General features: G+C 48.1%; 2 protein-coding genes across 3 annotated transcripts; one reads left to right on the top strand and one right to left on the bottom strand.

Annotated features, from left to right (window-relative positions):
• On the bottom strand, window positions 1–16795 carry MORN3 (MORN repeat containing 3). 2 transcript variants are annotated; one of them, XM_054288912.1, is made up of 7 exons: window positions 16766–16795; window positions 15432–15535; window positions 7426–7581; window positions 6585–6742; window positions 5021–5180; window positions 2219–2403; window positions 1–410 (listed from the first exon to the last, which is right to left on the bottom strand). In XM_054288912.1, the coding sequence occupies exons 3-7, from the start codon at window positions 7568–7570 to the stop codon at window positions 339–341; spliced, it is 720 nt and encodes a 239-aa protein (XP_054144887.1). In that variant the 5' UTR covers window positions 7571–7581; window positions 15432–15535; window positions 16766–16795; the 3' UTR covers window positions 1–338. The 2 variants fall into 2 exon arrangements, with proteins under 2 accessions (XP_054144887.1, XP_054144889.1); XM_054288914.1 differs by lacking the exon at window positions 16766–16795 and adding an exon at window positions 16664–16678.
• A 99-nt stretch (window positions 16796–16894) lies between these two features.
• On the top strand, window positions 16895–25648 carry TMEM120B (transmembrane protein 120B). The gene is made up of 12 exons (XM_054288679.1): window positions 16895–16993; window positions 19163–19281; window positions 20151–20267; window positions 21016–21075; window positions 21644–21739; window positions 22718–22807; window positions 23244–23309; window positions 24222–24283; window positions 24534–24626; window positions 25012–25076; window positions 25232–25300; window positions 25515–25648. The coding sequence occupies exons 1-12, from the start codon at window positions 16925–16927 to the stop codon at window positions 25626–25628; spliced, it is 1020 nt and encodes a 339-aa protein (XP_054144654.1). The 5' UTR covers window positions 16895–16924; the 3' UTR covers window positions 25629–25648.
• Window positions 25649–26423: the final 775 nt, after the last annotated feature.

Below are 26423 nucleotides of genomic sequence, written 5' to 3'. Positions count from 1 at the left end.
TAAAACAAAGGCCTTGAAACCACCAGGAGTGTGATTTCTTAGCAGGAGGAATAAGAGGAGCTGAGCAAAGAGTCACTCTGCCTCTCTTCCATCCTTTTGGTGCTTGTCTTTTGGGTTTTCCCCATTAATTTTTTTCCCTTTCTTTTCCAAACTAACGGTGGTGGGAGGAGGCTACTGAGCAAAGCCACCTGCAGAGGGAAGTGTACCTGAGCAGCCTTGAGGGAAGGGTGAGGCTGAGACTGCAACACCAAAACCGCGGGGTGGGTTTGACACTCCAAGGAATAAATAACCCAGGATCGTGTTCTTGAATTTTTCTTTTTTTTTTCTTCAGCATCTGGTTATTCATTATGGCTGTCATCAAACATTGCCCGGGCCTCTGCTAAAACACCAGCTGGATCTTGTAGTTTAATCTAAATGAAAAGAATACAAATCAGTTATGCAGTGTAATTGAAGAAGCTTAAGGTTTTATAGACCTTAATTTCTTGAGCATTATTGAGTCTCCCATGTATCAGGACTTCAGCTCATATTGCAGTCTTTCAATTATTTAGAAACAACTACACTCCCCTAATTTTATTAGTGTGCTGAACATCGCTTTATCTCCTTGAAATAGCTCTGTGTGAGTGACTTTAACAAAACACACTCTTGGGCAAAAGTGGCTTTGATTTGCAGCCTGTTAGGCCTCACCTATAATTATAATAAAGGGGGTGGTGGTGACAAAAGTTTATGAAAACCTGAATTCAGTTTTTCTCCTTTTATCAATTACTTCATTTTCTGAGATCAACAGATCTCTACCCATTGAAAGCACAATAACAGCAGTGAAAGTTGATGCTTTGTTTTTGCTTATAGAGCAGAAGAGATTTGGATCATCACTTGGTCTTCAGGGAGTTAAATAAACAGCCAGACTTGCACATCCTGCCTTAGTGTACCAATAGTTCATCCCAGGCTATTGGATTGTTGAGGCTCTTCTCAGTGACCTTTGACAAACCACATATAGTAAATATTTTTAGCCACAGAAGTGCTGCTCCTTTCACTTTTCAAAACAGAGATTATTTTTCTCTGGTGGGTATTTGGGGCTTATTCTGCACTGCTGTGGGTGTGCCTGGTACTTACAGGATTAACTGGTTCATCAAAACTGTGCTCAAAGGGCCTTTGGCTATAGAAAGCAGATTTGAAAAGATAGAGGCAATGAAGATGTAAGAGCTGTGAGCTTTGGAAGGCTGCATGTGCCTGGTGTCACTTTGAACAGCCCTGTCCCTGTTCCAGAGGAAGGTGGGTGGGTTCCTGTGTTACTGGGGCAGTGCTGAGCTGTGATTATCCAGGGTGGTTCTGCTTGCCTCTAACTCAGGGGAAGCTGCCCCAGCCCATCCTGCACTGACCATTTTGTTTCACATCTGTGGTTTGCACACCATGAGGATTCAAGCTGAGACTCTTAGGGCCAGCTCTCACTTGGACTCACATTTGTTCACTGCTGATTCCCATCTCCTCTTCCTCCAAGGGCTCAGAGCTGGGGACAGGCTCTCCTGTCCACCAAAGTGTTGTGCAAGGACCCAGTGGCTGCCAGGCTGAAGGCCCAGTGTGTCTGTATCTCACCAGTGTGTCTCTGTGTCCCACCAGTGTGTCTCTGTGTCCCACCAGTGTGTCTGTGTCCCACCAGTGTGTCTTTGTGTCTCACCAAGACCTTGGGGTGGGGATAGGGCCTGGCTCTTCCTCTGCAGTGTGTGTCAATGGAGGAAAAGAGGAGCAGAGGCTGTGGGCTCTAGGACACCATCTGCCCCCCTTGGGCCCAGCTGGAAGCTGCACACACCCCTGTGCCCCCGGGGCTGCTGGGCACTGTGGTGAGCCCCTGACCTGGGGAAAGAGCTGCTGTTGGCCCTGCAGGGTCTGCTCAGCCTCAGCAGTTGGGCTTGGTGAAATCATCTGATCTTGACACAAATCCCACTATTGTCTGTGCCTCTATTGTCCCCATTTCCTTTGTGCTGCACCAGGTCTCTGAGCAGTTCTGGTGCATGGGAACTGTGTTTTTTCAGATGTAGGCAGGTGGGAGGCTCCAGCAGAGGCTGCATGAGCTGTTAGTCCCTATGGGGCCATTTAGGATGCTGCTGGCCAAAAGGCTCTGAGCACACACCCCATGGGGGAAATCTCTTGAGAAGTGAAATGCAACCTGGAGAGCTGACCCGAGCACTGATGAATACAAACACCAACATTTCCAAGCAATTACCTCTGGGAGTGGAAGCTCAGGAGGGGCTGGAGCCTCTTCTCTGCCAAATTCAACCAGAACTCCACACTTTGGTATATCTGCTACCCAGATGCCTTCTAGCAGCTGTCCCTTATCTGGGTAGAAGAATTTCCCTGGGCCATGCTTCTTGCCATCTTTCCAACCTCCATCGTACCGATTTCCATTTGCTGCAATTAAATACACGAACAGACCTTGAAATTTGCACCATTGTGTTAAGAGGTTACAAATTAAATCATCAACAGAGCAAACCAGCAGAGGAGAAGATCATGTGTTTGGCTCCTCTTAGTAATTTCAAGGTGGCTGTGGTGCTGTGTGTCATTTTGATTTTGCAGTGCTTCATTTGCTGTGCCACAGAGGGAGAAAATGCTGCAGAAGGAGCCCACCCTTGCTCACTTGGAACCAGGACTCTACTCAGCTGCTTTGTTCTCACAGTGATACTCATTTTTTGCTGACACAAGGAGCCAGTATGCTCAAGGTAAGGGATTGGTCCCTGGGTCACTCTTCACAACATGAAAAATTACAGGACACAAGTTTCAGATTTGTCACTGCAACACAGGATCTCTGGCTTGAAGAGGTTTGCTTGTCTGGGCAAGGAACAGAGCACTGATTGCTGTCCAGTCAAAATAATCTTGATTTCAAAGAATACTTTTAGTTAAGTTTTTCCTCAATGAATTACAGGGTGAGAATTGCTGCAAGAGTCTGAACGGTTCTGGCAGTCAGTTACAGGCTGTTTTTTCAGCTGTGCTGCTTCTCTTGGCATTTTTCTGCAAGTTGAGAGAGGCTTTTTTTGGGCTCTCTGCTGCTCTCTAGGAATCCACCCATCCATCACTAACAGGGAAAGCAGAGCTACAAGGGGAAGAGAGCAGCCTCATCTATGGATGCTGGTTGAAAAAAGGGCATCATACCCATGGTGATGCTGGGGGTTGGGACAGGTCCAGACCACCCTGCTGTCACTAGGAGAGTCCTCTGCTCACCCCTTTTCCTACATACAGTGTTTCTAAGTCCAAACCCATGGGGATTTCTAACCATGTTAGTGGAAATACCTTTGATTCTCAGCTGAACTCTGCCATTCTTCATCACAAGAAGTGGCTGAAACACCACACACAGTGCTGCAGAGATAACTGGGGCCTGCCAGGATGCTGTAAGGGAAGAGGGGAAACCCCAAAAGGCTTCTGGAGAATTTGGCTGCTGGGCTTCTCAGGCAGGGTCTGGTTTACAGGCTGGAGCCGTGGTGATGGTTATCTGCAACTTTGATCTGATTTTGTGCTTATCGGCAACACCAAGCTGCCTTGTCCAGGCTGGCAGCAGCTCGGCTTCTGCACTCCAGCCACCGAGTGAGAAACCACCAAAACCACAATCCTGGCTGCAAGGAGGGGGCAATGAACACCCTGAGCGCACTGCGGTGCCTGGCTGCTCCCATCTGCTCTCCTCCCAGAGCACCCGAGGCTGTGCTGCTCAGAACCACGACCCCTGTGGATGTGAAGTGCTCTGGTACAAAGCTGTTGGGGAACGGATGTGGCAGAGGCAGCAGATCAGTGCAGTGCTCCCAGCCAAGCTCACCCTCACTGGGCATGCTGCCACTACAAGCAATTTAATCTTGAGCTGCAGCTCATCGTGACCTCCACTGAAGAACTCCTTTTCTTTCACATGGCAGAGCTGCCGGCACGCGGGCGCACTTCCAGCAGCTGAGCTGAATGCATTAAGCTTGTGGGTATGAAATAATTGCTCTGGCTAATTTTAACCAAAAGGAATCCAGCTAACAATCAGTTGCAGGCTAGGCTGGAGGCAAGTGAGCTCTGAAATGGTGTATCAGCCACAGCTCAGCCTGCAGGGGCTGTTAGTTTAGAACTAACAGGGCCTTTGACAGGAACACGGCAGATCAGTGCAAGATTCCCCCTGGAAGCAGGTGCTGATTTCATCCAGATGAGCCATCGGTCCAAAGCGACTTTCCAGGCAGTGCAGGGAGCACAGTCATGCATGTGGTGTGCAGAGAAGGTCAGGCTCATTCCTCCCAGCTGCTTTGCTTAGCTAATTACTAGCCTTGAGATCACTTTCAAGCAAAAAAAAAGATAGAATAGATGAATAATAATATGGAGATAATGTTTATTCAGATGTTCTTGGAATGCCATGCCTGGTATTGCAGAGATTGTTTGGATTGTTTGCTTTGGGGGAAAATGCGTTAAACTCCAAGGAAAATAAGGAAAAAAAAATTAAATTTCTGTATTTACATTGAGATTGGCCCTAACATTCCCAATCCATGATGTACTTGGGGTTATTTATGGAAAAGGATTGTGTACTAATGAAACCCCTGTGTTCACTCAACACAAGCCACTGTCGGAAGTAGACAGAGGGGATGGAGTGGGCTCAAAAAGAAAACCATGTTGTTGTGGTTTTTTTCTTCTGCTGGAAACTGAACTCTTCTTTGGTATTCAGAGCTAGAAAGCCTGTCTGGCAAAGTGCCTGCCTTGAAAAGAGAGATTTGCTCTTCTCTGACCCAACAGTATATTATCTCTAACCCGAGCCATCCCAGTCATTTAAATGTAAATCACAGCAAAAGTAAGCTTTCATGCGTGTGGGCTTATGGGCTTGAGCAGCGCCGGCCCTTGCTCAGCCCGTGCTGCCTCCCGCTCCAGCCCAGGAGGGGAGGGATGGCACGGGACAGTGTCAGTCCTGCTGCAAGGCTGCAGCGTAGCACAGAAACCCGGCTGGCAGAGACACCCGGAGAGCAGCACGACCCCAAACAGCTCGGAGGGGACAGGGTGACTGAGGGTGGTCGGTACTCACGGAGCTGCAGCAGGCCCGGCCCGTTGGGCTGATCCATCAGCCACTGCCCCTCGTAGGTGGAGCCGTCCTTGTAGTGCATCTTTCCCCAGCCGCTCCGCACGCCGTTGCTCCACTCGCCCTCGTAGAGCTCCCCGTTGGGGTAAAAGAACGTCCCCCGGCCCTGGACAGCAGCACAGACATGGCTGGTTAGGAGCTGCTCTATTGAAAGGGGTCAGTGTTCAATTTTGGGACATCACTTTGATAGAATATTCCTTTATTTATTATTCTGACACATGGCTGCTGGCAGCCCAGCTCCAGGGCTGTTCTTGTGTTGAAGGAAATGAGATGTGGTAGTACAGGATTTTTTTTTTGGCAAACAGTTTTATTCCCTTGACAAAACCTTGGGTTTATATCTCAGTGTGTTATTATTGGCATGATTGCTGCTAATATTTAGCTAAAAGTGGATTTTACAAGTATATAAACCTGCCTGGGGAAAGGCAGCACTAAAGGATGTGTCTCTCATCAGGGGATTTCACGTCTTTCAACCTTGACCACGTTTCCAGCTCAGTGTGTGCCAGGCTGGGCAGCTCCTCCCCTTGTTGGTTTTACATGTATGTATGTTTGCCATTAGGAGAAGTCCTGAATTACCCCCTATGCCAGAGAGTGATACCAATAAGAAATATTTCCATATCACTAACACATTTTCCCATTGGAATAAAGTGTTCTTTTTTCTCTGAACAAATAATAAAACCAGTTCTGGAAACAACTGATTTTTCTGAGTATTAATTGTATTAAACTGCATGGATGTAAGGGGGAAACTTCTAAGAAGAAAACCCATCCCTAGTGATATTTGGATGTCATTATAAATCTTTCACCAAAGCTCAATTATGGAAAATCTAACCTTAAAGAACAGGAAGGGAAGCTCAGCTCCCTCCAAGAGACAGGAGCCATGGAGCCACACACCCATTAAAAGCGTTGGTGGAGATGAGTTTAATTTGAGAGCAGACACAAACACAAGATTTCCATTGGCAGATCCAAAAACGTTCCTACAAGGATTTTGCACGTTACATTGCAGTCACTTCTACCAGATGACTTTCCCATTATGTTCCTTTTAGGAAAAACTGATTAATACAGCAGGCCTAATTTCCAAAAGAACTCAAGTTATTTGCCTATTATCTGTAAAACTCCCAGAAGAAGGTGCATTTTCTGGCAGTGCTTATAATACAGGCTCCTCTGACTTGTTCAAGGACAAGAGTAGCGAAAGGGATGGGTGGGGAGGATTAAGAGACAGGATGTCAAACTTCCCATCGTGTTTGGCTGAGCTGCAGGTGAGTCTGAGCAGTGACCACTGCTCTGTGGCAGCTCAGGGCTGAGCCTGGTAACCAGCAGATGGCTGGGGATGAGTCCCTCTCCAGGAAGGAGATGGCACTCCCATAAAAATCTTGGATTTTTAGTCGTGACCATTCAATTCAGCCTCAGTATTGTGAAAGTTAATATTTTAAGTAATCTTCTTGCAAACGTGCACCCAACTCTTCCCCGTGTTTTGGGTCCCACTGCCTCGGTGCTGGCAGAAAATCTCACTTACACATCTTCTGTCATTTTCCCACCAGCCTGTGTACACCCTCTTGTATTCCTTGGTCTCTGGGTCAAGAATGCTGTATGCGCCATAACCGTCCCTCTTCCCAAACTTCCAGTCGCCGCTGTAAATTGCTCCTGTGCTCTTCCAAATCTGGGTGCCTTTGCCTGTTTAACAAACAACAGGAGTGACAGGGACACCATCATGGTTAGGAGGAGGGTGCTCAGGGCTGCCCTTGCTGCTCCATCCCAGGCACAAAGTCAGGCTTATGTCTGGGATTCAGTTTAGCTTCCCAAGTTGGAATCATCGTTAATCTTGATCAGGGGCTTCCTGTGTGGCCTCTGCTGAATGCAGAAATCTTTCCAAACCTCAGTTTACTGCTTGTAAACAAGTCTGTCCTGCTCTGGCTGCTCCTGCCTTGGACAGGGTCTCCTCCTGCTCTGTCCCCTGCAGCCCCTGCCACATCTTGGGAATAAATTAAGATTCCTGGAACCAAGTCAGAAGCTAAGAGAGCTCCAGGGACTGTGCAGCCAGGGCACATCCCAGTGCATGGAGCTGACTTCAGTTTGCTGTTACTTGGAAAGGATTTTTAAACATCTGTAGTAGAGATGTTTTGGGCAGTTGCCCCTGAGTGCATGCAAAAGCTCTTCAAGTTACCTACTAGAAATGTTTCTGCATTTTTGCATTACATATATCAAATATATATGTGTGTGTGTGTGTACATACAGTCCTACATGAATGCTCTTCCAGGAGCATATAGAGCACACAGCACCACTGACCACTTCCTACCCCTAGGAACCTTTGTAAGAACATCTAAGCTGCTATTTTTTCTCAAAATTATCTATCTTACCATGTCTCAAGTTGTCCAGCCATTCTCCAGTATACTGATCCCCATTTACAGCATAAACTGTGTGTCTTAATCCACATTTCTGGGCTTTCCTGTCCCATTCATAGAAGAGAGGGTCTCTAAGCCTCGGGTACTTTATGACGGGCATATTGCTGGTATCTGGAGAAAAAAACAAATTATTAGCAGCAATAAATTAGAAAGTACTAAGTCAGGTACAGGCAGAACAGTATTTGTGAGCCATGCACAGAGATGCAACAAACAGGAGGCAACTAAAGATACTGAAGTACAAACCAGCACTTTGTGAAAATGGGCTCATAGCATAGCCCAGCCTGTTAGGAAATGTTCAGTAAATCTCAGCAGGTCAGGTTTGTGGCAGGCATTGATTTCTGCATCTACCAGAGATCTTGGGGAGTGCAGGGAAAGGCACCTCCTCCATACAGCTGGTGGAATGGGTCAGGGAGTTGTCCAGTGTCCCTGAGGCCCACCCGGAGCTGGGACACTTCATACCCCAGCAGTAATGCAGCTCAGACTCCTTTGCTGCTAAAAACATCAGTCCTCCAGCTTCCTCATTAAAAAGGGTTGAAACCACAACATTTCCCTCTCCCAGGAGGCTGTGGGCTTGCCCAGGGTAGGCCAAGTGCCACCCCCCACACCAAGCTGCCAAGGAGGTGACTTCTGAGGTGACTTCACAGGTGAGGTGGGTTTAAAGCAGGAACAGCAGGCAGGGCATGGTGAGCACAGTGGGGGTGGTTCGGGTGTTGGAGGCCTGGAGGGAAAGGGTCAGTGTGGGGGAAGAGGAAGGAAAAGGAGATGTTTTGCCTCATAAATACAGAGGGCAATGGTGGAGTGCAGCATAGTGGTGATTGCTGAGCACTGCCAATGGAACTGCTGCTCAGCACAGTGGGAATTCGGCACAGACTCGGAGGTGAGAGTGGTCTCCTATAAACCATAAACAAAAGCCAAAAGGTGGCTGTAGAAACAAAAGCAAATTTCTGTAAACGCCGTTAACATCCAGAGCTCGGCTGGAGCCCGGCGGGGTGGGATGCTCTCCGATTTTGTCTCCTGGGCTCCCCCTTCTGTCCTGATCCGCTGGACTGAGCCATTTCGAGTGATTTTGCTGTGTCTGTGCTGCGGGTGCCAGGGAGCCCGGCAGGGGGAAAACCTGGGCCTTGGGAGGAGAGGGAGAAAGAAAGGTGCTCTAGGTCCTTGCTAGGAAATAAAAGCTAGAAATTCTAACTAAGAAAATACTGTTAGAGTTCAACCTCAGTTCTGCATTTTCCAGCTGTGGGAAATGGTAAACTACTATTTGGAAGGACAGCACTGCTGAATACAAGTACTTATGTGTTCAGAATGAGTCTTGGTTAGAGGACACCGAGGACAGCAACTGTCCCTCGGTATGGAGGAGTCACAGCCCACCACAGAAGATGTTTTTCCAGCAATGCAAACGCAGGATACACTGTGAGAGAACTGCTGAGTTCCTCCCTCACTTTTGAGTACTGCAGCTCCTGGAGAAGGGGGTCTTGCCAATATTTGCCAATGGCTGGCAACACTGTGCCACTCTTTGCTGGCTTGAGCCTGTCCTGCCCTCGCTGGAGAAGCAGAGGAGCCGAGCTACAGCAATCTGTACCCACCCTGACCCCGGCCATGACCTCTGAGCAGCTCATGCCTGAGACAAGCAGCCTCTTCTCTACCCCTGCCAGATGGGAGCATCGCTTTCCCACCAACACTTCCCACCACTTCTTTAACTCAAAGCTCAGGATTTACAAACCCCAGGGAGGATTCCCAGCTGCGGGGGCAGCCCCATCTGCTCGCCATGTCCTGCGAGGCACAGCCCGCGCAGAGCACCCGAGGTAATGCGGGCTGCCAGGAGCCGCCTTTATTTGCCCAATCCCCTTCTAAATGTACGTCAGCGATGCCAGGTTTGCGTAAGTGGTAACGCAGTCGGTGTTCGCCTCCCTGGATGTTTTCAGCCGCCCACTGCAGGGCGCGGGGAGCTGGCAGCGACAGGCGGGCGGTGCGGTCGCTCCGGTCGCAGCTCTCGGTGCGGAGGGCGAGGCGCGGCTGCTCCCGCGCGCCTCTGCCCAGCGCTTGGGGATGGGGCTCGCACAGACCCCGCGTCCCCCTCCAGCCTTCTCTGTGGCTTCTGTCGGGTCTCTGGTAAAAGGCAGCTTTGGTCTGCACGGCCTTGCTGGAAGCCTATTTTTTTTTCCATGGCTCTTTTCGGAACTTCAGAGCAATGAGGTGTAGCCACTTTTCTCCATCTTACATCTTAACTTAATGAAGAGCAAGGAGGGAAACACACGGGCTGCTGCCTGTCCCTGGCAGAACCCTGCCTGGCACCGCACCCCCGCGCACCCAGCCTGACTGCCCCGGCCCCGAGGGTGCCCCGGCCGAGCTCAGCCCTTGCCGTGACCCAGCACACGGCACTGCCCTGCAGCGGGGTCCCTCTGCCAGCACCCACCCCTCCCAGGGCGCTGTCAGCGAGCGGAATGCTCAGGGCGGCTGTTGCTGCTGCTCCCCAGAGGGGGCCGGGCAGGAGGGCAGCGGGGCGAACGGAAAGCCCCCAGCGCCCCAGCCCGGTTTGCAGAGCAGCCTGGAGCGCGGCCGCCGCTCTCCCGCCGCTCTCCCGCCGCCCCCGGTGCCGAGGGCCGGACCGGACACCGACCTGTGCTGGTGGCGGCTCGGGGCTGCCCGCGGCGGCGGGGTCGCCATAGCAACTCAGAGCCAACCTGCAGCGCTGAGGGCCCCGGCAGCGGCCCCGGGCGGACGGGGACGGGCTGGGACACGGCACCGCACGCTGCTCCCCTCCCGGAGCACCGGAGCCACACACAGCGCTGTGCGGATACGTGCCCCGAGCCCGGGATGCTCCAGCAGAATATAAAGTGCTAATAAACAACGAGCGCTTCACCTCTGGTTGGTTTTTCATACGCCCAGCAGCAGAAGGCTGGAAATGAAAGCACTGATTACAGCACCGATGAGTAACAAATAAATCAGCCTTGCAAATGTCAGGAGAAATAGGAGAGAGCCCCTGAAAATGCACATCAGCGGTCTTAAAGGAGAAATCTGAATAAACCTGACACTAATTCCCCCATCCATTACACTTCTTCCACAGCCATGGTGAGCAGGGATTGCCACTCTGGCCTTATGGGCGTCTGTAATCATCTTCCCTAATGGGTAATTGCCTGTGCACATTTCTGGTATCACACCACAGCTCTTGTACGACTCCCATGAGCCGAATGCATTTGATTCTCATCCTTTCACCACATTTTTTGTGCACACCTCTGCAGGCTGTGAGGTAAAAATGTTGAGGCAGGTGGGAAATCCTGTGATGAAACGAAGCAGCTGCCTGTGTAAAGATGAGATACAGCTCAGCCTTCCCTGATGGGTGTTCCTTTGTAATCTGAAATATCTGAGGCATTCAATGGGGCTTAAACGTTGTGTCCATGCTCAGGTAGGACAGAGAATGGATTTATTCCAAGTGTGAGTGTGACTAAAGACAAATATTCCATTTCCCATGGCACATGTAAGGGCCATGGGGTGAAAGGAGACAGTGCCACTGCCTGGGAAATCAGGTGGAGGAAAATGAAGTGGAGGGAAGGAAGAGCTGCTCCACAGACACCATGAGCTGGTGTGGAAATGATGGAGGGAGATCTGTACCAAGGGAAAACACACACAGGGAATTTCTTGTGTTACATTAGATGTACTGGAAGATGGCAGCTGCTAGCAGGCATTTCCAGGGACGTAGGAGAGGCAGAACTTAAAGGCTTCTTTAAGTAGGAAAAATAAGAGAGAGAAATCCATGGAAGCTGACTGAGTTAGGAAATACTTATACAAGAGAAAATGTCTCCTGTTATTAAAAATGAGATTAAGATATCCAGGAAGGATTTATTCACAGTTACTCATGTTAATGTGCTCTGGTTTGGGGCAGAGCCTAAGAATGACTGAAGACAATCATTCCTGTGTTCCACCATGGCCAGTTGTAGGGGCTGGAGCGAGGACAGAGGTTTGGGGAGGAAATAAAGAAATCCATGAGGGAGAAGAAAAAAATGCTTATTGCAGCCCAAAATCTACAGCTTGAAATTGCAACCAGAAATAGCCCTCTGGAAAAGCATTAACTATTATTTCAGCCCCTATATAGCACTGCACTTAATTGAGAGTTTGGCAATTAAAACAATTAGGTAATTCAGACCATTTTACTTGTCTGTTTTTAAAGGGCATGGGCTGCCTGAGGTTTTTGAACTGCAAGTCCAAACTATGTCACACCTAAACACAGCTTCTGCTAACCAGAAGTTACATACATATTTGAAAAGTAATATACATTTGAAAACAATAAAAACTTTAAAGAGTTAAAATATTTTAGCAACAAATTAAAATTCACAAATTGGGATCAAAAACTCTCTGCAAAAACCTCTGTATGTGGATATGACAGAGGGTACTGCCTCCATTTCTTGGTTGCTTATTTTAAATTCTTCTGCTCCTGGTTTTGTGTTTTTACTTCTGTGGTCCCAGAGTGGGTTATCAGCACCCTCACAGACACTCCTGCCCCTTCCAAGGAGGTTTCACAGATAATTTATCTAGGAAGAGGCTGTGTGTGATTCCCATCTTCAGTTTCCTTAGTTCAAATATAAACTTTTGAATCATACTTAATTATTTTGTCACTTGATAAGATCATTCTGTACCTTTTTTATTACAAGGGTACAGAGTGGGTAAATATAAACGTATTCTTACAAAAAAAGGACAAAATTAAACCAGCTTGAAGAGAAGTTGGTGATATTTGAAGTTTTATCAGAAAGTTCTTTTCACTCACTCAAATGAAATTTTACTCAGAAAATGTTGTTCCATTTTGAGAGAAGGAATCTCCTTAGTAAGTAGGAAGTGGGGAAATTTTTGTAAGGGGTGTCAGATATATCTAGAATATATAACTCAGTCAAAGGGTGAGATATAAACTCAAACTGACCCAAAAATGTCCTAACCAAACCTCTTCCTCTCCCAAGGGCAGCTGTTTCCAGGCACAACATTGAGGCCACTATGCAAAGTAGGGTCAAAACCTCAAACTATGATGTGCTAGGAGGAGAATTCAGGTTTTCCTTGTCACAATTCCCCTTTTCCAGCCTTGCCAGCCAAAAATAGGCTCCAAATACCCTTTTTGGCTGTTTTCTTTTCCTTGTTTCACTCTGACAGGCATTGGCCACTGACACCAAGGAGCAGCAGCAAAACCTTCACCAGGCAGTGCCAGGGCTCCAGTTCTGCTGCTGGTGCTGTTGCTGCTTTGGTTGTCTGGCAGTTGATTAAACCTTACAATTATTAAGACTGAAAGGAAGCTTTTCAATCTGTCCATGTAAACTATGCTGTAATTCAGCCCACAGCTCATTGCAGTGAACTCCACTTCCAGGCTGGACACACTGAGGAGCAAACCAAGCATTGGGAGTTTGTGCATGGAAACGTGCCCAGAAACACCTTTCTGCAGCAAGGTCCTCTGACAGATTATGCACTTTCTTTTTATTTTTTCCACTTTTAAGGGCAGGATTTTAAAAATCATTAATTAAAAAAAAATAATATATATATATATAGCCCAAGGCCTTCAGTATTCTACATCAGAAACCAATCATTTTTGCACTGAAAGGAGACAGCTGCTCCAAGCTGAGTTTGCTTGCACTAAGCTTGGGGAATCACCCAAGTGAAATGTCCAAACCAACTGAAAACTGTCAGAATCAATAAATTAAATTTATTCTGGGAACTTCGTAGAATAAATAGAGAAAAAGCATTTAGGGAAACATATGTTGGAATTCTTTAAAGGTGAAGAGTGTGACAACAACATACTGTGGAAGTGGGATGCTCAGATGTGTGTTTTATTGCTGCTATATTCGAAAGAAAAGCCAGGGAAGAGGTGGGAGGGTCTTGGACTCCAACCAAGCCCGTTTTGGTGAGCTGAAGGAGCATCCCCAGCACTCTGCTCTAAAGAATTGTCATTAGCAGGATTTAGGAGGGATTGAAGTGAAATGTTTGAAGTGTAAACTTCACCTGGTGCCTCTGGCTTAAGAGGCAGCCTTGTGGGAAAGCATTTAAAATTCTTCCCTCCTTTTTGCTGGGAGCAGTTCTCTCAAGATAAAAACCACGTTGGTTTTACATCAAAACAACCTAAAGTTAAAGCCCTGGGTTATCTGGGATGTTCAGGCACTTAGATAGTCATGCAGACTGAAAGGCTGGAGTCCTGGGAGCTGACACCAGATACCCTCTCCCCACGAGCTCCTGCTGCTGCCGATTTACAGCTCTTGGTCTCTGCTGAACTACCTGCAACAGGGCAGAGGTTTAAAGGTAAATCATGGTGTTAATTCCTGAAGTCACTCAAAGCTGAGAGTTATTTCCTGACCACGGAGTGCTTTGCAAGACTCTTAATATCATTGGAGGCAGATAAATTTGGCCATACTTGAGCTAATGCCTCACTTCAAATCCTTAATTTATTCCTTAATTGAGGGATAAATCCAGATGAATACAAGATGAATCAGCAGTACGAATCTCCAGCTGAAACATGTGCCAAGTATTTTATTTATCACGGCTTATTGTCACCTGATGTCAGAATAGGGACTCATCTGCATTTAGATTTTGTCCTTTCTCCTTTGCTGTGCTGGAAAGAATCTGCATTTCTAAGACAGGGGAAAAGCATCAAAGGAAACAGCCTCAATTATCTTAAGAGGAAAGAATGAATGGAATTTGCATTCAGGAATAGACTGGAGGGTGAAGGAAAGGAGCTCACATGTGATTGTACAGATATATAACCATGTGTACTCAAACAAAATCCAACACCCAGAGAACAAACAGCCACAATTTCTCTGTGATCCTCAACTTGATTTATGAACTCCATTTCTTAGACACGTTTTCTGGCAGTGAAAGGTTGGTGAGCTGGGGATTAATTAAGGTAAAGGCAAGCCAGAGATTCCATGTTTGCAAATTTGCTGTGCAATGGCCTTAGGTGATCTCTGACAGCAGAACACAGCCATTAAAACTTGCAAGATGCCGTGAAAAATGATCATAAAATATTGAAATTCAGAGGAAAAGCAGCAATCCTCATGTGTTGCCACAAGTGAAGGATAAGTGAGGTGTGGGAGCATCAGCTGCACAGAGCCCTGCTCCCCACCCAGGGCTGAGGGGACCACTGCTACCTCAGCTTGCTTTGGTTCCATTCACAAAGATGGGATTGAAATAATGAGATTATACCAACAGCTACAGCCTCCCAGGGTGGGGAGAGCTTACAGGTAATTCTGAACTATTTTATAATAGTGCAAAGTTAAATAATGCAGAGCCAGCTGTAAGGCCAGCCCTGCTACACTCACAATGTTTGTGCTTAACTAAATGCTTTTGGGGTTTCTGTTTGAAAGAAAATGCAGATCTCTTGAATGAATATTAATTAGCATGGTGTAGTTAAAAAGTTGAAAGAAATCTTTTGGGGTAATCATTATGCACAGCCACAACATGTGTGAGAATTGTTCCTTGTCCAGAGGTGTAGGGGAGAGGTGGGAAAGTTTGGGATAAATCCCTTGTGTTCTGGGAGAGCTCTGTAGCCAGCCCAGCAGGGCTCTGAGTGGGAAATGCACAACATTTCCTGCCTTTGTATGTGAAACTCACACCACAGCCCTGACTAAATGTCATCAGCCCGCAGAATTCCAGCCCAGGACAAATATTCATATCTGATAAGAGTTTCCTTTTGCTCTTTGAGGCTTACAGACCAGCAGTGAAAGGAATACTTTAAGGGCTATTGACAATTTATGATGTCTTCTAAAAACACCTTTTCCTGAACTGACACAAGCAATCCTACAAATGTTGAAATGTTTTTACTTTCTGGATTCCAGATCTGTAGGAGGGTGTCAGCACCCCAGCCTCAGCAGCAAGGGGTAAGATGCAGCTACATCTCAGGGGTGGTGATAAACTGAGCTGACAGAGAACTGCAAAGGTGGAGGGAATGTTTTCATGTGGGAAGGAAAAATAACTTTGCTGGCAGGGAATATTCCAACCTTGTGGTGAACTGGAAAGTTCTGGCACGGGTCCAGCGCAGAGTTAATGCTCCGGTCTCAGATGTGATCCTCCTTCCTCCAAAGTAATCCAAAATCCAGGCCTCCTGCAACACACAGTCCTGTCACATAGGATTGTGGACAAATGCTAGAATCCAGGCAAATTTAATACAGACATAACAAATTGCTGTGACATTTCTATTATGTTGGTTAGTTTATTTTTCTACTTCAAGATTACCAAGACCTGCCACAACACGTGTTTGATCTCTGCACAATCATGGCCTCACTGGAGAAGCAGCAGGGACAATGCAACATCCCTGGGGTTGGTGGTTCTTAAACCAGCAGAAATCCCAAACCACTGCAAGTTCTGAGAGGGTTTCTCTGGAAACTGAATGCAGCTCATCAACGGCATTTCAGGTGTCCACCCACAAATGTATGAAAAAAATATACAAAATCAAACAGTGGACCTAGAAAAGGACCAGGGACGGCAGAACACGGAGGAGTGTCTCTACACCCAAGGTTTTTGGTTGTTTACATGAAATTCAAGGAAACGGGATCCTACATACACTCCTCATGAAAAGACAGCATTGCAATTGTGTTTTTACTTCACTCCTCCCCTCCCCTCTCCTCTCTCTTGTATCTTTTTTTTTATTGCTTCCTTCCCCTCCCCTTTTCTTCCTCTTTGCCAATTTCTACCCTTGCATCATAAGGAACTCGCAACTCACAGGATATGGTGTCAACATTTACAACTCTTCCCACCCTGCCCCAGAACATCAGGCCCAGGTCACAAGTGGCCAGTCCAGCTGCTGAATGGGTAATTATAGTAAAAATAAAGACATCAGGAATCCCCTTGTCATCTTCTGTGACACCAAGGACCTGTGACCAAGGCCCAGGTACTGCAGGGCTGAGCTGCCTGATTCAGCCCCCAGGTCTCTCTGAGGGGCAGCCCTGTACAATGGAGGGTTTTATCTGCACTCTCAGCTCCGTGTGTGCCCTGAAAGGGCAGGAAGATGCTTCCATGTCACACCATGGAGCACTTCAGGTGCTGCCACAACACAGGGCTCAGGAGAGGGGCAGGGCCTCCAGGAGGTGACCGGGACAGGGCGGGTGACAGCAGCCGAGGGGACCCCGCCATCTGAGGGGAACACAGGCCTGACGGGGGCTGCGCCTGATGGGACCATCACGGGAGGGGATCGCGGGCCTGAGCAGGGCCGTCACAGGAGGGGAGCCCGCACCTGAGGGGAGCCTTGGTCTGAGGGGAGCCTTGGTCTGAGGGGAATCTCCGGCCTCGGGGGCTCTGTGGCCCGAGGCGAGCCCAGCCCGGAGCGCTCCCTCACCTGACGGGTCCCTCCCCTGAGGCGGGCGGGGGGGGGCGGGGGCGGGGCCGCGCCCATGACCGCGCGCGATGACGTCAGCGGCGCACGCGGCGCGCGGGCCCGGGAGTGCGGGCGGCGGGCGCGCGCCGGGGCCCGGGGAGCGGGCGCGGCCCCGCGGCCATGCGGGAGCAGCTGGAGCGGAGCCTCGGCGAGTGGCGGGAGCTGGAGGAGGAGTTCCGGCAGCTCCAGGTGAGCGGCGGGGGGCGGCGGGGCATCGCGGTGCCTCCCCCGCCTGCGCGGACGCGGCTTCCCCCGCGCTGCCCCGCGCTACCCTTGCCGGTTCTGCTTCGCATCGCGGTGCGGAGCCGGCCTCGGCTCGCCCCGCCCGGTAGGAGCGGGACCGGGGCTCCCCACGGCCGGCCGCATCCCCGGGGCCGGAGGTGTGGGAGGGCTCCCCCAGCCCTCGCCGGGAGCGGGGATCCCGAGCATCCCTCCCTGCACGGCCCCGCACACAGCCCGGGTCCCGCTCCCCCGAGCCCTGGCCGTGCTCCCGGTCCCTCTGGGGATGCACCGCGATGCGGTGCCCCGGTTCCCGGTGCTGGAGGAAGGATGGGAGAAGGGGACGCGGTGCGGTTGTGCTGCAAAGAGCAGCGCGGGCAGCGCCTGTCCCGCCAGCAGCTCCTGGCCGGGTCTGATCTCCCGTGGTGGGATAGGCCGGGTCCAAGCGCTGTTTTTCCATCTTGCAAAAGTGCATTGAGGGACGGAAATGCCTCGGAGTGGGGGCCAAGAGCTGTTCTACAAGATGCTCTTACCTCCAGAAACCTTCCCTTCCTTCCCTGCTTGTCATCAGTGCTGCACCTATACACGTGCTTAAAATCTTAAAGCCAGTTTTAAAGTACGACAGGCTGTTCTCACTCTGGAGGCTGTTTTAGCCTCTTTTAGACTGTTAAACAGAACGTGCATGCAAAAAAAAAGTGTGATCTCCACATTTAGCTTGTTTCTTAATTAAAACTCAGTTCAGGTTGTACTCCTGTTAGCAGAAACGAGGGTTGGGTGCTGGGGGAGCCCATCTGGAGTGGTTTTGTTGGTCACTTGTTTGCTGTGTGCGCCTTCTTGACAAACTCCCTGCCTTCGTCTGACCTAAACCACAGGAAATGTCAGTGATTGTCCCTGCCTCAGTTTCCCCACCTGGAAAAGGAAAGTAGAAACACTTTTTGGTGGGGTGGCAGCAGCTGGTGGTCGAGGTGTGAGGGTTAGTGCTGTAGAGGTGTGCTCAGCTAAACCAAATGAGCCTCAGTGAGAGCTGCAGTGCCTGTACGGGGTTAGTTTGGTTATTAAGGTCTTTACATCAGACACTGGAGCTTGTTTTGGATTGTTCTTGTAAATAAAGAATAGCTACCAGGTGGGTCCTAGCAAGGAGGAGAGCAAAGGTTTGGTTTGTGTGGCTTCACCACCATGTTTATGCTCTGGGAAGAGCAGTGGGAATTTCCTGTGGTTCTTGGTGTTGGTAGGTGAAGCAGCCGTGTAACCCACACTGTCTTGGCACCAACTCTACAAACTCTGTTTTCCAATTTATTATAGGTCTTCAAATTGGCTCAGAGGTCATTGCTTGGTGCTTGGAGAGCCCTTCCTGAGACCTCCCTCATGGGGAAAGGGGTGAAATCCTTGCAAAGGGTGGAAAAGCAGAGCTAAGGGCAGGGAGGGGTGAGAGCAGAGTTTCCTCTCAATGGGTTTGCAGTTGGTGAGCGTGTCCTCGTTATGGCTGAGCACTAACTGGGGGCTTCAGGGGACCAATGAGCTGTGATAAAGCAGTTCCTCCCAGGGAGCATCTGAGGCCACAGGCAGGGACATCAGTTCAGCTCTTTAAACCAGAATATGGGGCAGTAGGTTGCTTGAATATCCGTGGGGTTGGGATGGCAGTGATGGCCAGAGGTGCCTAAACCCTCAGCCATGGATTTATGCCTGGTGCTGCCTTTCCCTTCCCTCCCCCACTCTGTTAGGTCCTCACTTATTTTCTCCAAGATTTAATCTGGCTGTGAAATTGGAGTGCCTGCTCTGTGATTTAGCCACCATTTGATGGGCATGGATCAGGATCAAATGGAGGATTAGGGGATTCAAGGATTAGGGGCTTCATTGCAGGGTGGGATGGCAGTGAGAAGCTCCTGAGTGGGAAAGCTCTTTAAAGAGACAATGAGATGAGTGTAGAGGATGCTTTTCCTCTTGCAGGAATGCCATCAGTGTCCATTTAAGCCCTTGTAGCTGTACTGGTTTGGCATCGTTCCCTTGTTGCTTGTTAAAGGGGTGCCTGTTGTATCCCATAAAACCAGGATTTTCCTAGTTTCCCTTGGAGGTGAGGGACAAATGCCATGAATAACTTAGGAGGGCTCTTCCTACCAACCACCTCCTCTTCTCCTGCAGGAAACACACAAAGTTTACAGGCAGAAACTGGAAGAAGTCACCAGCTTGCAGACAGCCTGCAGCAGCTCCATACAGCGGCAGAAGAAGACACTGAGGGACCTGAAGCACAGCCTGCAGCGGTAACAGGAGGGTGGGATGGGATGGGATAGTTCTCCTTCCCAAGGGCTGAAATGCTTGGATTGTCTTTTACTAGACAATCTATATTGCAGTGCTAAAGTTGTTCCATATTACAGCCAAGTAATTGTTCATTACTGCATGAGAGAGGGAGCCCTGTGAATAAAGACATTTAAGGGAGCTGCTGTGGGTTTCTTCCTTGCAGTGCTTGCTGTGCATTGCAGGGCTGTGCAGCTTTTGGCTGTGCCAGGTGAGCAATGCTTTGCTCTGTAACTGCCCTGGAAGAGCAACATCAGCCCTTGAACCTGAAGGTGTGACTTGCTCCTGGGTGGATTTAGAGGAGGGAACTGTCTCTGGCTGCCTGGCTGAGCCATGGGCTGAATTCCTTGTGTGCAGCACCTCTGACACCACAGGCTGCTGGCTCTGCTGCTCATTGCTCCCTGGTTAACATTAATTACTAAAACCACAGTTTGTCAGTAAATCATCAGCTCTGTGTCCTGTTAGATCCTGAAATACTTCATACCTGAAGAGCTGCAGCCTCTGCAAGGGCAGTGCCTGAAACCATGCACGGAGTTCCCAGGGTGGAGAGAATTCCTTCAGAAAAACAAAATATTCCCATGCAATCCTGTCACTGAGCTGATGGAAAGAGAAGCTGATTTATAAACCAACTGGTTGAAGTAACCTACAGCAACATAAACCTGGCAGTGAAATAAAGTCGTGATAAGCCAAATGGTTCCTCAGAAATACAGGAGCAAAGCATCAGTTCCCAGAGCCAGCTTTTTAACAGCCTGGATTTTATGACAACATTATTTTCCTTCAAATAAAAAGGAGGTGAAAACACGAACAGGAATATCTTGTTTCTGTGTTCTTGCAGGTGCAAGCCCAGAGCGAGTCCTGAGGAGTTTGCTCTCATTCAGGAGATCAGCAGGCAGATCAAGGAGAGGCAGAATGCCTTCTTTGACATGGAAGCCTACCTGCCCAAGAGGAATGGGTATGTGCTCCACCAGGAAGGCTTGTGTGCTCCAGGAATTTTGGATTTTAAATGTTCACAGCAAAGCTCTTTGTTCCCGAAGGAAAAGGTTGAAGAAAGACATGTAAAATTGGATTAGTCATAAATCTCTTGCTGAGCTGCTGTGTCAGTTGTACACAGAATTCATTAACTGTGAGTGGATGTAAATGTGTGTGGGCAGTGCAGGTTTTCTGTTAAAATGACAGTAACCTGCACTGGCAAGGGATTGTGCAGCTCACTGTTCCACACTGATATTTTCCTGGGCTAATTTTTTTGAGGGCTGAATCAGGACAAGACTTTTCTCTTTTTAAAATAATATTTTTAACCAACTTTAACTTTTGCTTCAAGCAGGGTTGCTAGGACAGGATTATATCAGTTGTCAAGGACTGTGTGATGCTGCAACCCCTCAGAAGTTTCTAACATAAACTTTTCTTCCAAATCCTCCCTGTGTTTGGGCTTGGCCAGTGCACGCTGCATATATCGCCCTTAGACTGTAGTGCAAAAAAGGGACCAGGAAAATGAGGCTTTTCAGTAACTTCTGGGAAGTGCTGACCAATATTTCCATGTGTAAAGCCTTTTCTGTGGTCTTTCCCTCCAGTTTGTATTAACTAAAAATGTCCAGCAAATGTGGCTTTGGCAGAGCCACTGTCTCATCACCTCGCTCTAGATCATCCTGTGGTGTTCAAATAAAACAACTTACTTGGGTCTGCTCTTGGCTTTTGTCTTCCAGCCTGTACTTAAATCTGGTGCTGGGAAATGTGAATGTCACTCTCCTGAGCAACCAGGCAAAGTGAGTGAGCCTCCCCACGTGTGTGAGTTTGGGTTTCTCTGGGGCCAGCTGTGGGTGTGGGCTGGAGCCCAGAGAGGGAATGGGTTTCTCTTAGACCTGATAAGTGAAATCTTGAGGGTGGGTGACTGGACTATGACATGGGGATGAGCTGACATCTTATGTAGCTCCAATTAATTCCATTTATTGCTTGCTTTTAAGCCCAGCTCAGCCTGTAGCCTTAATTGTAAAAGTGTTTGGAGTTTTTTTGTGCTGAAAAATGGTGCTGTGACTTCTAGGCATACAGTGCTCCAGAAAATGGAGATATATATGTATATATATATGTATTTTTAAAATCTTGTCATGCCATCCCAGAAACCAGCTCTGATGGACTTAGGGCATTGTGTTGCAGCTGAGACAGACCCTCCCTGCAGGCAGAACCTTTCACCACTGTCCACTGCTTTTCTAATGGCTTCAGCAAAACCTCTGTCTCTGGGCTTGGTATTTGGCTTTGTATGTGGCATGAAAAGGTGAAGCCACATTCCAGTCAAACATCTGTTTGTGTCCACAACTGGCACCTGTTCCCTTCCAGGTTTGCATACAAGGACGAGTATGAGAAGTTCAAACTTTATCTGACAATAATCTTGTTACTGGGGGCTGTTGCCTGCAGGTGTTTTCTCCACTACAGGTAAGATACATTTTTATTTCTTATCAAGCGTTTTGCATAAAATTGTGCTGGGTTTGACTTATCTTATGCACTGTTAAGGGCAGTGAGACAGCTCAGGTGCTGTTTAGGCTTTGAGCAGTTGGGCAGCAGGACACCTGCTCTTCTTCAACTCTGGCAGGAGCTGTATTTTAGCCAGTTGTTTTTCCTTTTTAAAAGGAAAGTCCAACATCACGTTTCCTGATGATGCTAAAAATTGATGTTGTTATTCTGGCATCGTGCTGTCATTGGGAACAAACTGCTGGTTGTGCTTTTGGGCTGTCCCAGGCAGGGACCAACACTGTGCTGCAGCTCTGGGTAACAAAAGCAACAAATCAGACTTGAAACATTACCTCTAGGTTGTGATAAAGTGTCTGAGCACCAACAAGCTTCCATTATTCATTTTGCTTAAAAACCAGAAAGGTGTTGGAGCCACGCACTTCCACTCTGTGTGTCTGAATGAATGCAGGACTGTACCAGGAGTGATGCTGCCCTATACAGAGGCTGCCCCAAGTCCCCTTGGCTTCAGGAGTTTGCAAATGGCAAAATAAAGTTTTGGTGTTTTGCTCCAGAGCATAATGCTCTTCCATTCTTTTAGTTGATTGGATTGATATGGATCTCATGGAATCTCCTCATTGAATTAGCGTGGACAGGCCTCTCTAAATTGGATCATCTGCTGCTTCTGTGGTGCTTTCTCTCCTTGAGCAGCACTTAATGTCATCCCTGCATACCTGCTTATCAGCTCAGGATCTGCAGTGTTGGATCCCAGGGTAGAAGGGGCTGGAGCCTGGCAGTGCTGGGCGTGTGTGCTGTGCTGCTTGTGGGTTACAGATGTTCAGGATGGGACTTTGTGTCCATATCCTCACTTGGGCAGGTTTTCATCTAGGAAAAATCGTGGTTTTTAAAATGTGTCTTTATAATTAACAAGAGGGTTTTTTACTGTGTGTTTTTTGTGTTTAACAGGGTGACAGATGAAGTGTTTAACTTTCTGTTGGTGTGGTATTACTGCACGCTGACGATACGGGAGAGCATTCTCATTAGCAATGGCTCAAGGTACAGTGCCACCTGCACAGCCATGAAAGCATGGAATGTCCTTAGGGAAAACCAGGTAGCAAAAGGGGATTCAGCCTGGCACTGAAGCCCAGCAAATCCGAGATGCTGATGGCCTCTCTGCAGAGTCTTGGCTCTCTCCTCCTCCCTGGTCACCTGAGGTTTGGGGAGAGAGCAGCTGCAGTTCCTGAGAGTCCCCAAGTTATAGGTGCAATGTGTTGGCTGGGTTTGGTAGCTGTAGGTTGTAGATGGTCTGGGGTGTGTGTGTTGCCTTGTGCTAGAGGTCACACTTCTTTGGTTGGAAATGCCACAGCATCCCTTGTGCTTGATTTGGGGCATCTACTTTGTTGCCATTTTTGGATCATTTTTTGCCTGTAAGGCTGGACTTAATGCTGAAATCCATGTTTCTTGTCTAACTGCCATGTTTTTTACTGCTCAGGATCAAAGGCTGGTGGGTGTCTCATCACTATGTTTCCACGTTCCTCTCTGGAGTGATGTTAACGTGGTGAGTCTGCTCCTGCCTGCTCGAGGTGCTTCAAGCCTGTTTCATGGTGTTTACATCCTCTGAGCATTTAAATCCAGTGTGACCATGAAGCTGTGGCCACAGGACATATGGCAGCGTGTCAGCCTTAATATTTGTTTGATGTTACAGATGTTTTCAATGATAAATACAATACTGTAAGTTTGTATTTACATTGCTGGTTAAAAAAAAAAGGAAAGAAATGCAAACCCTGTGGCTGTAGTTGGGCTGAGGATAGCAAAATCTGTGCAAGTCTCCCAGTTTCTGTCTCTGTACTTAAGGAAACAAGCAGCATGTTGCTATAGAGGAAGGACACCACAAAATGGATGTTTGGTGCCTTTACTGAGCCTTGATTAGAGAGTTTAAAGCCAAAAATTCAAGTTACCCCCTTGCAATGGGTGCTGGTCAGACAACCCACAAAATGCACTCCCTATGCAGCCTGTCTCAACTTGGGCATGAACTGATGAGTTAATAATTAAAAATTGTTTTAAAACAACAGATGCTTCTGCCCTGAATCTGTAAGGGCCTGACAGTGGCTGGGGCAGGCAGTCCTTGCCCTCCATCTATCCTGAACTGCCCTCAGGATAAGCAGCACAACCACCCCTGTTGCAGTGCTGGGATTCTTGGTGCAGATGATGCTGAATGATTTTGCTGCCTGGAGAAAACTGATTAAGGATGAGAGGGGACAGCATTTATCCTTGTATGAGAGGGGAAACCTAATCAATGAGAGCACTTCCTGTGGTTGTAGCACCTCTCAGGGCTCCCAGTGGGTGGAATGGGCTGGGCACCAGCTGCTGGTTGGTTTGCTAATGGCATCAGGCCTGGTGGAGAAGGGGAAGGGGTGGATGCATTGAAGGCTTTTAGCAGATTAATGGAACTCCCCATGTTCTCTTCCAGGCCCGATGGACTCATGTATCAGATGTTTCGCAGTCAATTTTTAGCATTTTCAATATTTCAGAGTGAGTATATCTTGCCTTGCTAATTCAGGGGGTAAAGTCATTTTGTGTCATATGTGCTTAAAAGAAAACACTTTCATTTGGTAAATACTGGAATGTTAAACTGTAGGAATATAAAGATTGTGTACAAATATGCAATCTACAAATATAAGCAATAATTAAATGCTGTTGGATTAAACATTATTAAAGTAGGTTGATACTTACCATATTTCTGAATAACCAGTGGAGTGATGTTTTCTCTCTCCTTCTCCAGGCTGTGTTCAGTTCTTGCAGTATTATTACCAAAGGGGCTGCCTCTACAGGCTCCGGGCTTTGGGGGAGAGAAACCACTTGGACCTTACAGTAGGTGAGGCGTCCTGCTGGGCTTTCTTTGCACAGGTTTTGGGTGCAGTGATAGGGAGGGAGAGGGCTGTGTGCCCCCCATGGCAGAGCTGTCCCCTGCCTGCCTGCCTGCATCCCAAGGCAGGATGGGCAGTGAGACTTTTATCCCCCTCCTCAGGTCCTGTAGGTCAGGAGCAGAGGAATCTGTGATCTTTGTGAGCATTTGAGCAGACTAAGATGGAGGTTTTTGTCATCCCTAACTTTATCCTCCTCTAACTACCCCAATTTCAAACAAATCTTTTTACTTGATAGGAGTAGCCCTTATGGTGGTGATCTGGGTGGGAGGAGCTGCAGGTTCAGTCCTGGCTCTTCTGTGCTCACACTCTGCCTCTACTGTCAACCTTTTCCAGAAGGATTCCAGTCCTGGATGTGGCGGGGGCTGACGTTTCTCCTTCCCTTCTTGTTCTTTGGGCATGTAAGTTGGGAGATCCCCTCCTCCCTCTGTGGTGCAGTGTCTGCTGCTGCACCACCCAGAGGTGCTTTGGATCACACACAGCCATGACAAACGTTTCCAAGGCTTAATTCTTTTTGCTCATAATTAAATTGCCTTTTTTCTTTTCCCCTCTGCAGTTCTGGCAGCTATACAATGCAATCACTCTTTTCAGATTGTCAAGGCACAAGGAATGCAAAGAATGGCAGGTGTGTGCTGGCTCTGCTCAGAAGAAGCACAGAGCAGGGCAGAGGGGGTGCTTGACCACATCCTGGAAGATATTTGGGCATCTGACTGCATTTAAATATCTCAGGATAATGCAGCACAGAGCCTGTTCTGTGTCTGGTAGAGCCCAGCAGTGTTGAATATAAGCCATGTTGTAATATCACACAGTAATAAATGCTGCTTCCTCTTCCTTTTCAGGTTTTTGTGTTGGCTTTCACATTCCTGCTGCTGTTCCTCGGGAACTTCCTCACTACTCTCAAGGTGGTGCACACTAAACTGCAGAAGAATAAAGACAAGGTGAAGAAGCTGTGACTGCCCCTGTTCCCAGTGTGCATCCATGCCTGTGCCCCAGCAGGGCTGGGTGTGGGACAGACCCTGCCCAGCCCCAGCCAGGCCATGGGTGGGCTCAGGACTCGCCTGTCCCCGTGTCTGGTAAAGGACTCTGCCAGCACAGACTCAGTATTAATGCAAGCATGGCTCTCCAGTCACACTCCTGCTATTTATGTATATTTAATATAAAATGTATTTGCTTCTGGGGTTTTTGTTCTGTATATAGAGCAGCATGCACCTGCCTGGCCAAGCGCCAGCATTGGGGGAAATGTGGGATCTACTGTAATTCCAGTTCTGGAATGATACCTGACACTTTGCAGTTTTATTATTTAAATTCTGGGTATTGAATTTATTGAGGTTTATGAACACTCTGGGTGGATCAGTAATACAGAATGAATGCTGTTTTTCAAGGCATATTCTCAGTGGCAATACTAACCTGTGTGTACTGTGAAAAGAAAATACTCATCTTTGTACCATACTGCTGCTATATACACTTCTAAAAAGCTATTTAAAGAAGAGGAATTCCTCATTTGAAAACAAAATCATGTGAACAAAAGCAGTTTTTAAATGGCAGGGAAGTCTGCTAGCCCTTTTCCAGGGAGACCAGGTCATTTGTCCAGGCCTGAAAGAACCTAAAATAAACCATTCAATATGCAACTGCCTCTGCCCTTTTTTAGTTACAAGCACATGGCCCTTGGGTTGGTTTTTGAGGTTCTGGAAAGGGGAGGACAGGCTCAGCTCAAACATTAAATACTTCCTTTAGATGCTGCGCTTGTA

The sequence above is a fragment of the Melozone crissalis genome, unplaced genomic scaffold, assembly GCF_028551555.1.
Source record: "Melozone crissalis strain CALT ecotype California unplaced genomic scaffold, PUWL_Pcris_2 ptg000063l_1, whole genome shotgun sequence".
Taxonomy (NCBI): domain Eukaryota; kingdom Metazoa; phylum Chordata; class Aves; order Passeriformes; family Passerellidae; genus Melozone; species Melozone crissalis.
The sequence above is the reverse complement of the archived record's forward strand: the minus strand, read 5'-3'. Positions and strand labels throughout refer to the sequence as shown.

Coding starts and splice junctions, on each gene's coding strand:
- MORN3 (XM_054288912.1), bottom strand. CDS start 7,570: ATGCCCGTCATAAAGTACCCGAGGCTTAGAGACCCTCTCTTCTATGAA. Junction 6,743..7,425: donor GCTGGACAACTTGAGACATG/GTAAGATAGATA, acceptor TTTGTTAAACAG/GCAAAGGCACCCAGATTTGG. Junction 2,404..5,020: donor GCCGGGCCTGCTGCAGCTCC/GTGAGTACCGAC, acceptor ATTTAATTGCAG/CAAATGGAAATCGGTACGAT.
- TMEM120B (XM_054288679.1), top strand. CDS start 16,925: ATGCGGGAGCAGCTGGAGCGGAGCCTCGGCGAGTGGCGGGAGCTGGAG. Junction 19,282..20,150: donor CTGAAGCACAGCCTGCAGCG/GTAACAGGAGGG, acceptor GTGTTCTTGCAG/GTGCAAGCCCAGAGCGAGTC. Junction 25,077..25,231: donor CCTTCTTGTTCTTTGGGCAT/GTAAGTTGGGAG, acceptor TCCCCTCTGCAG/TTCTGGCAGCTATACAATGC.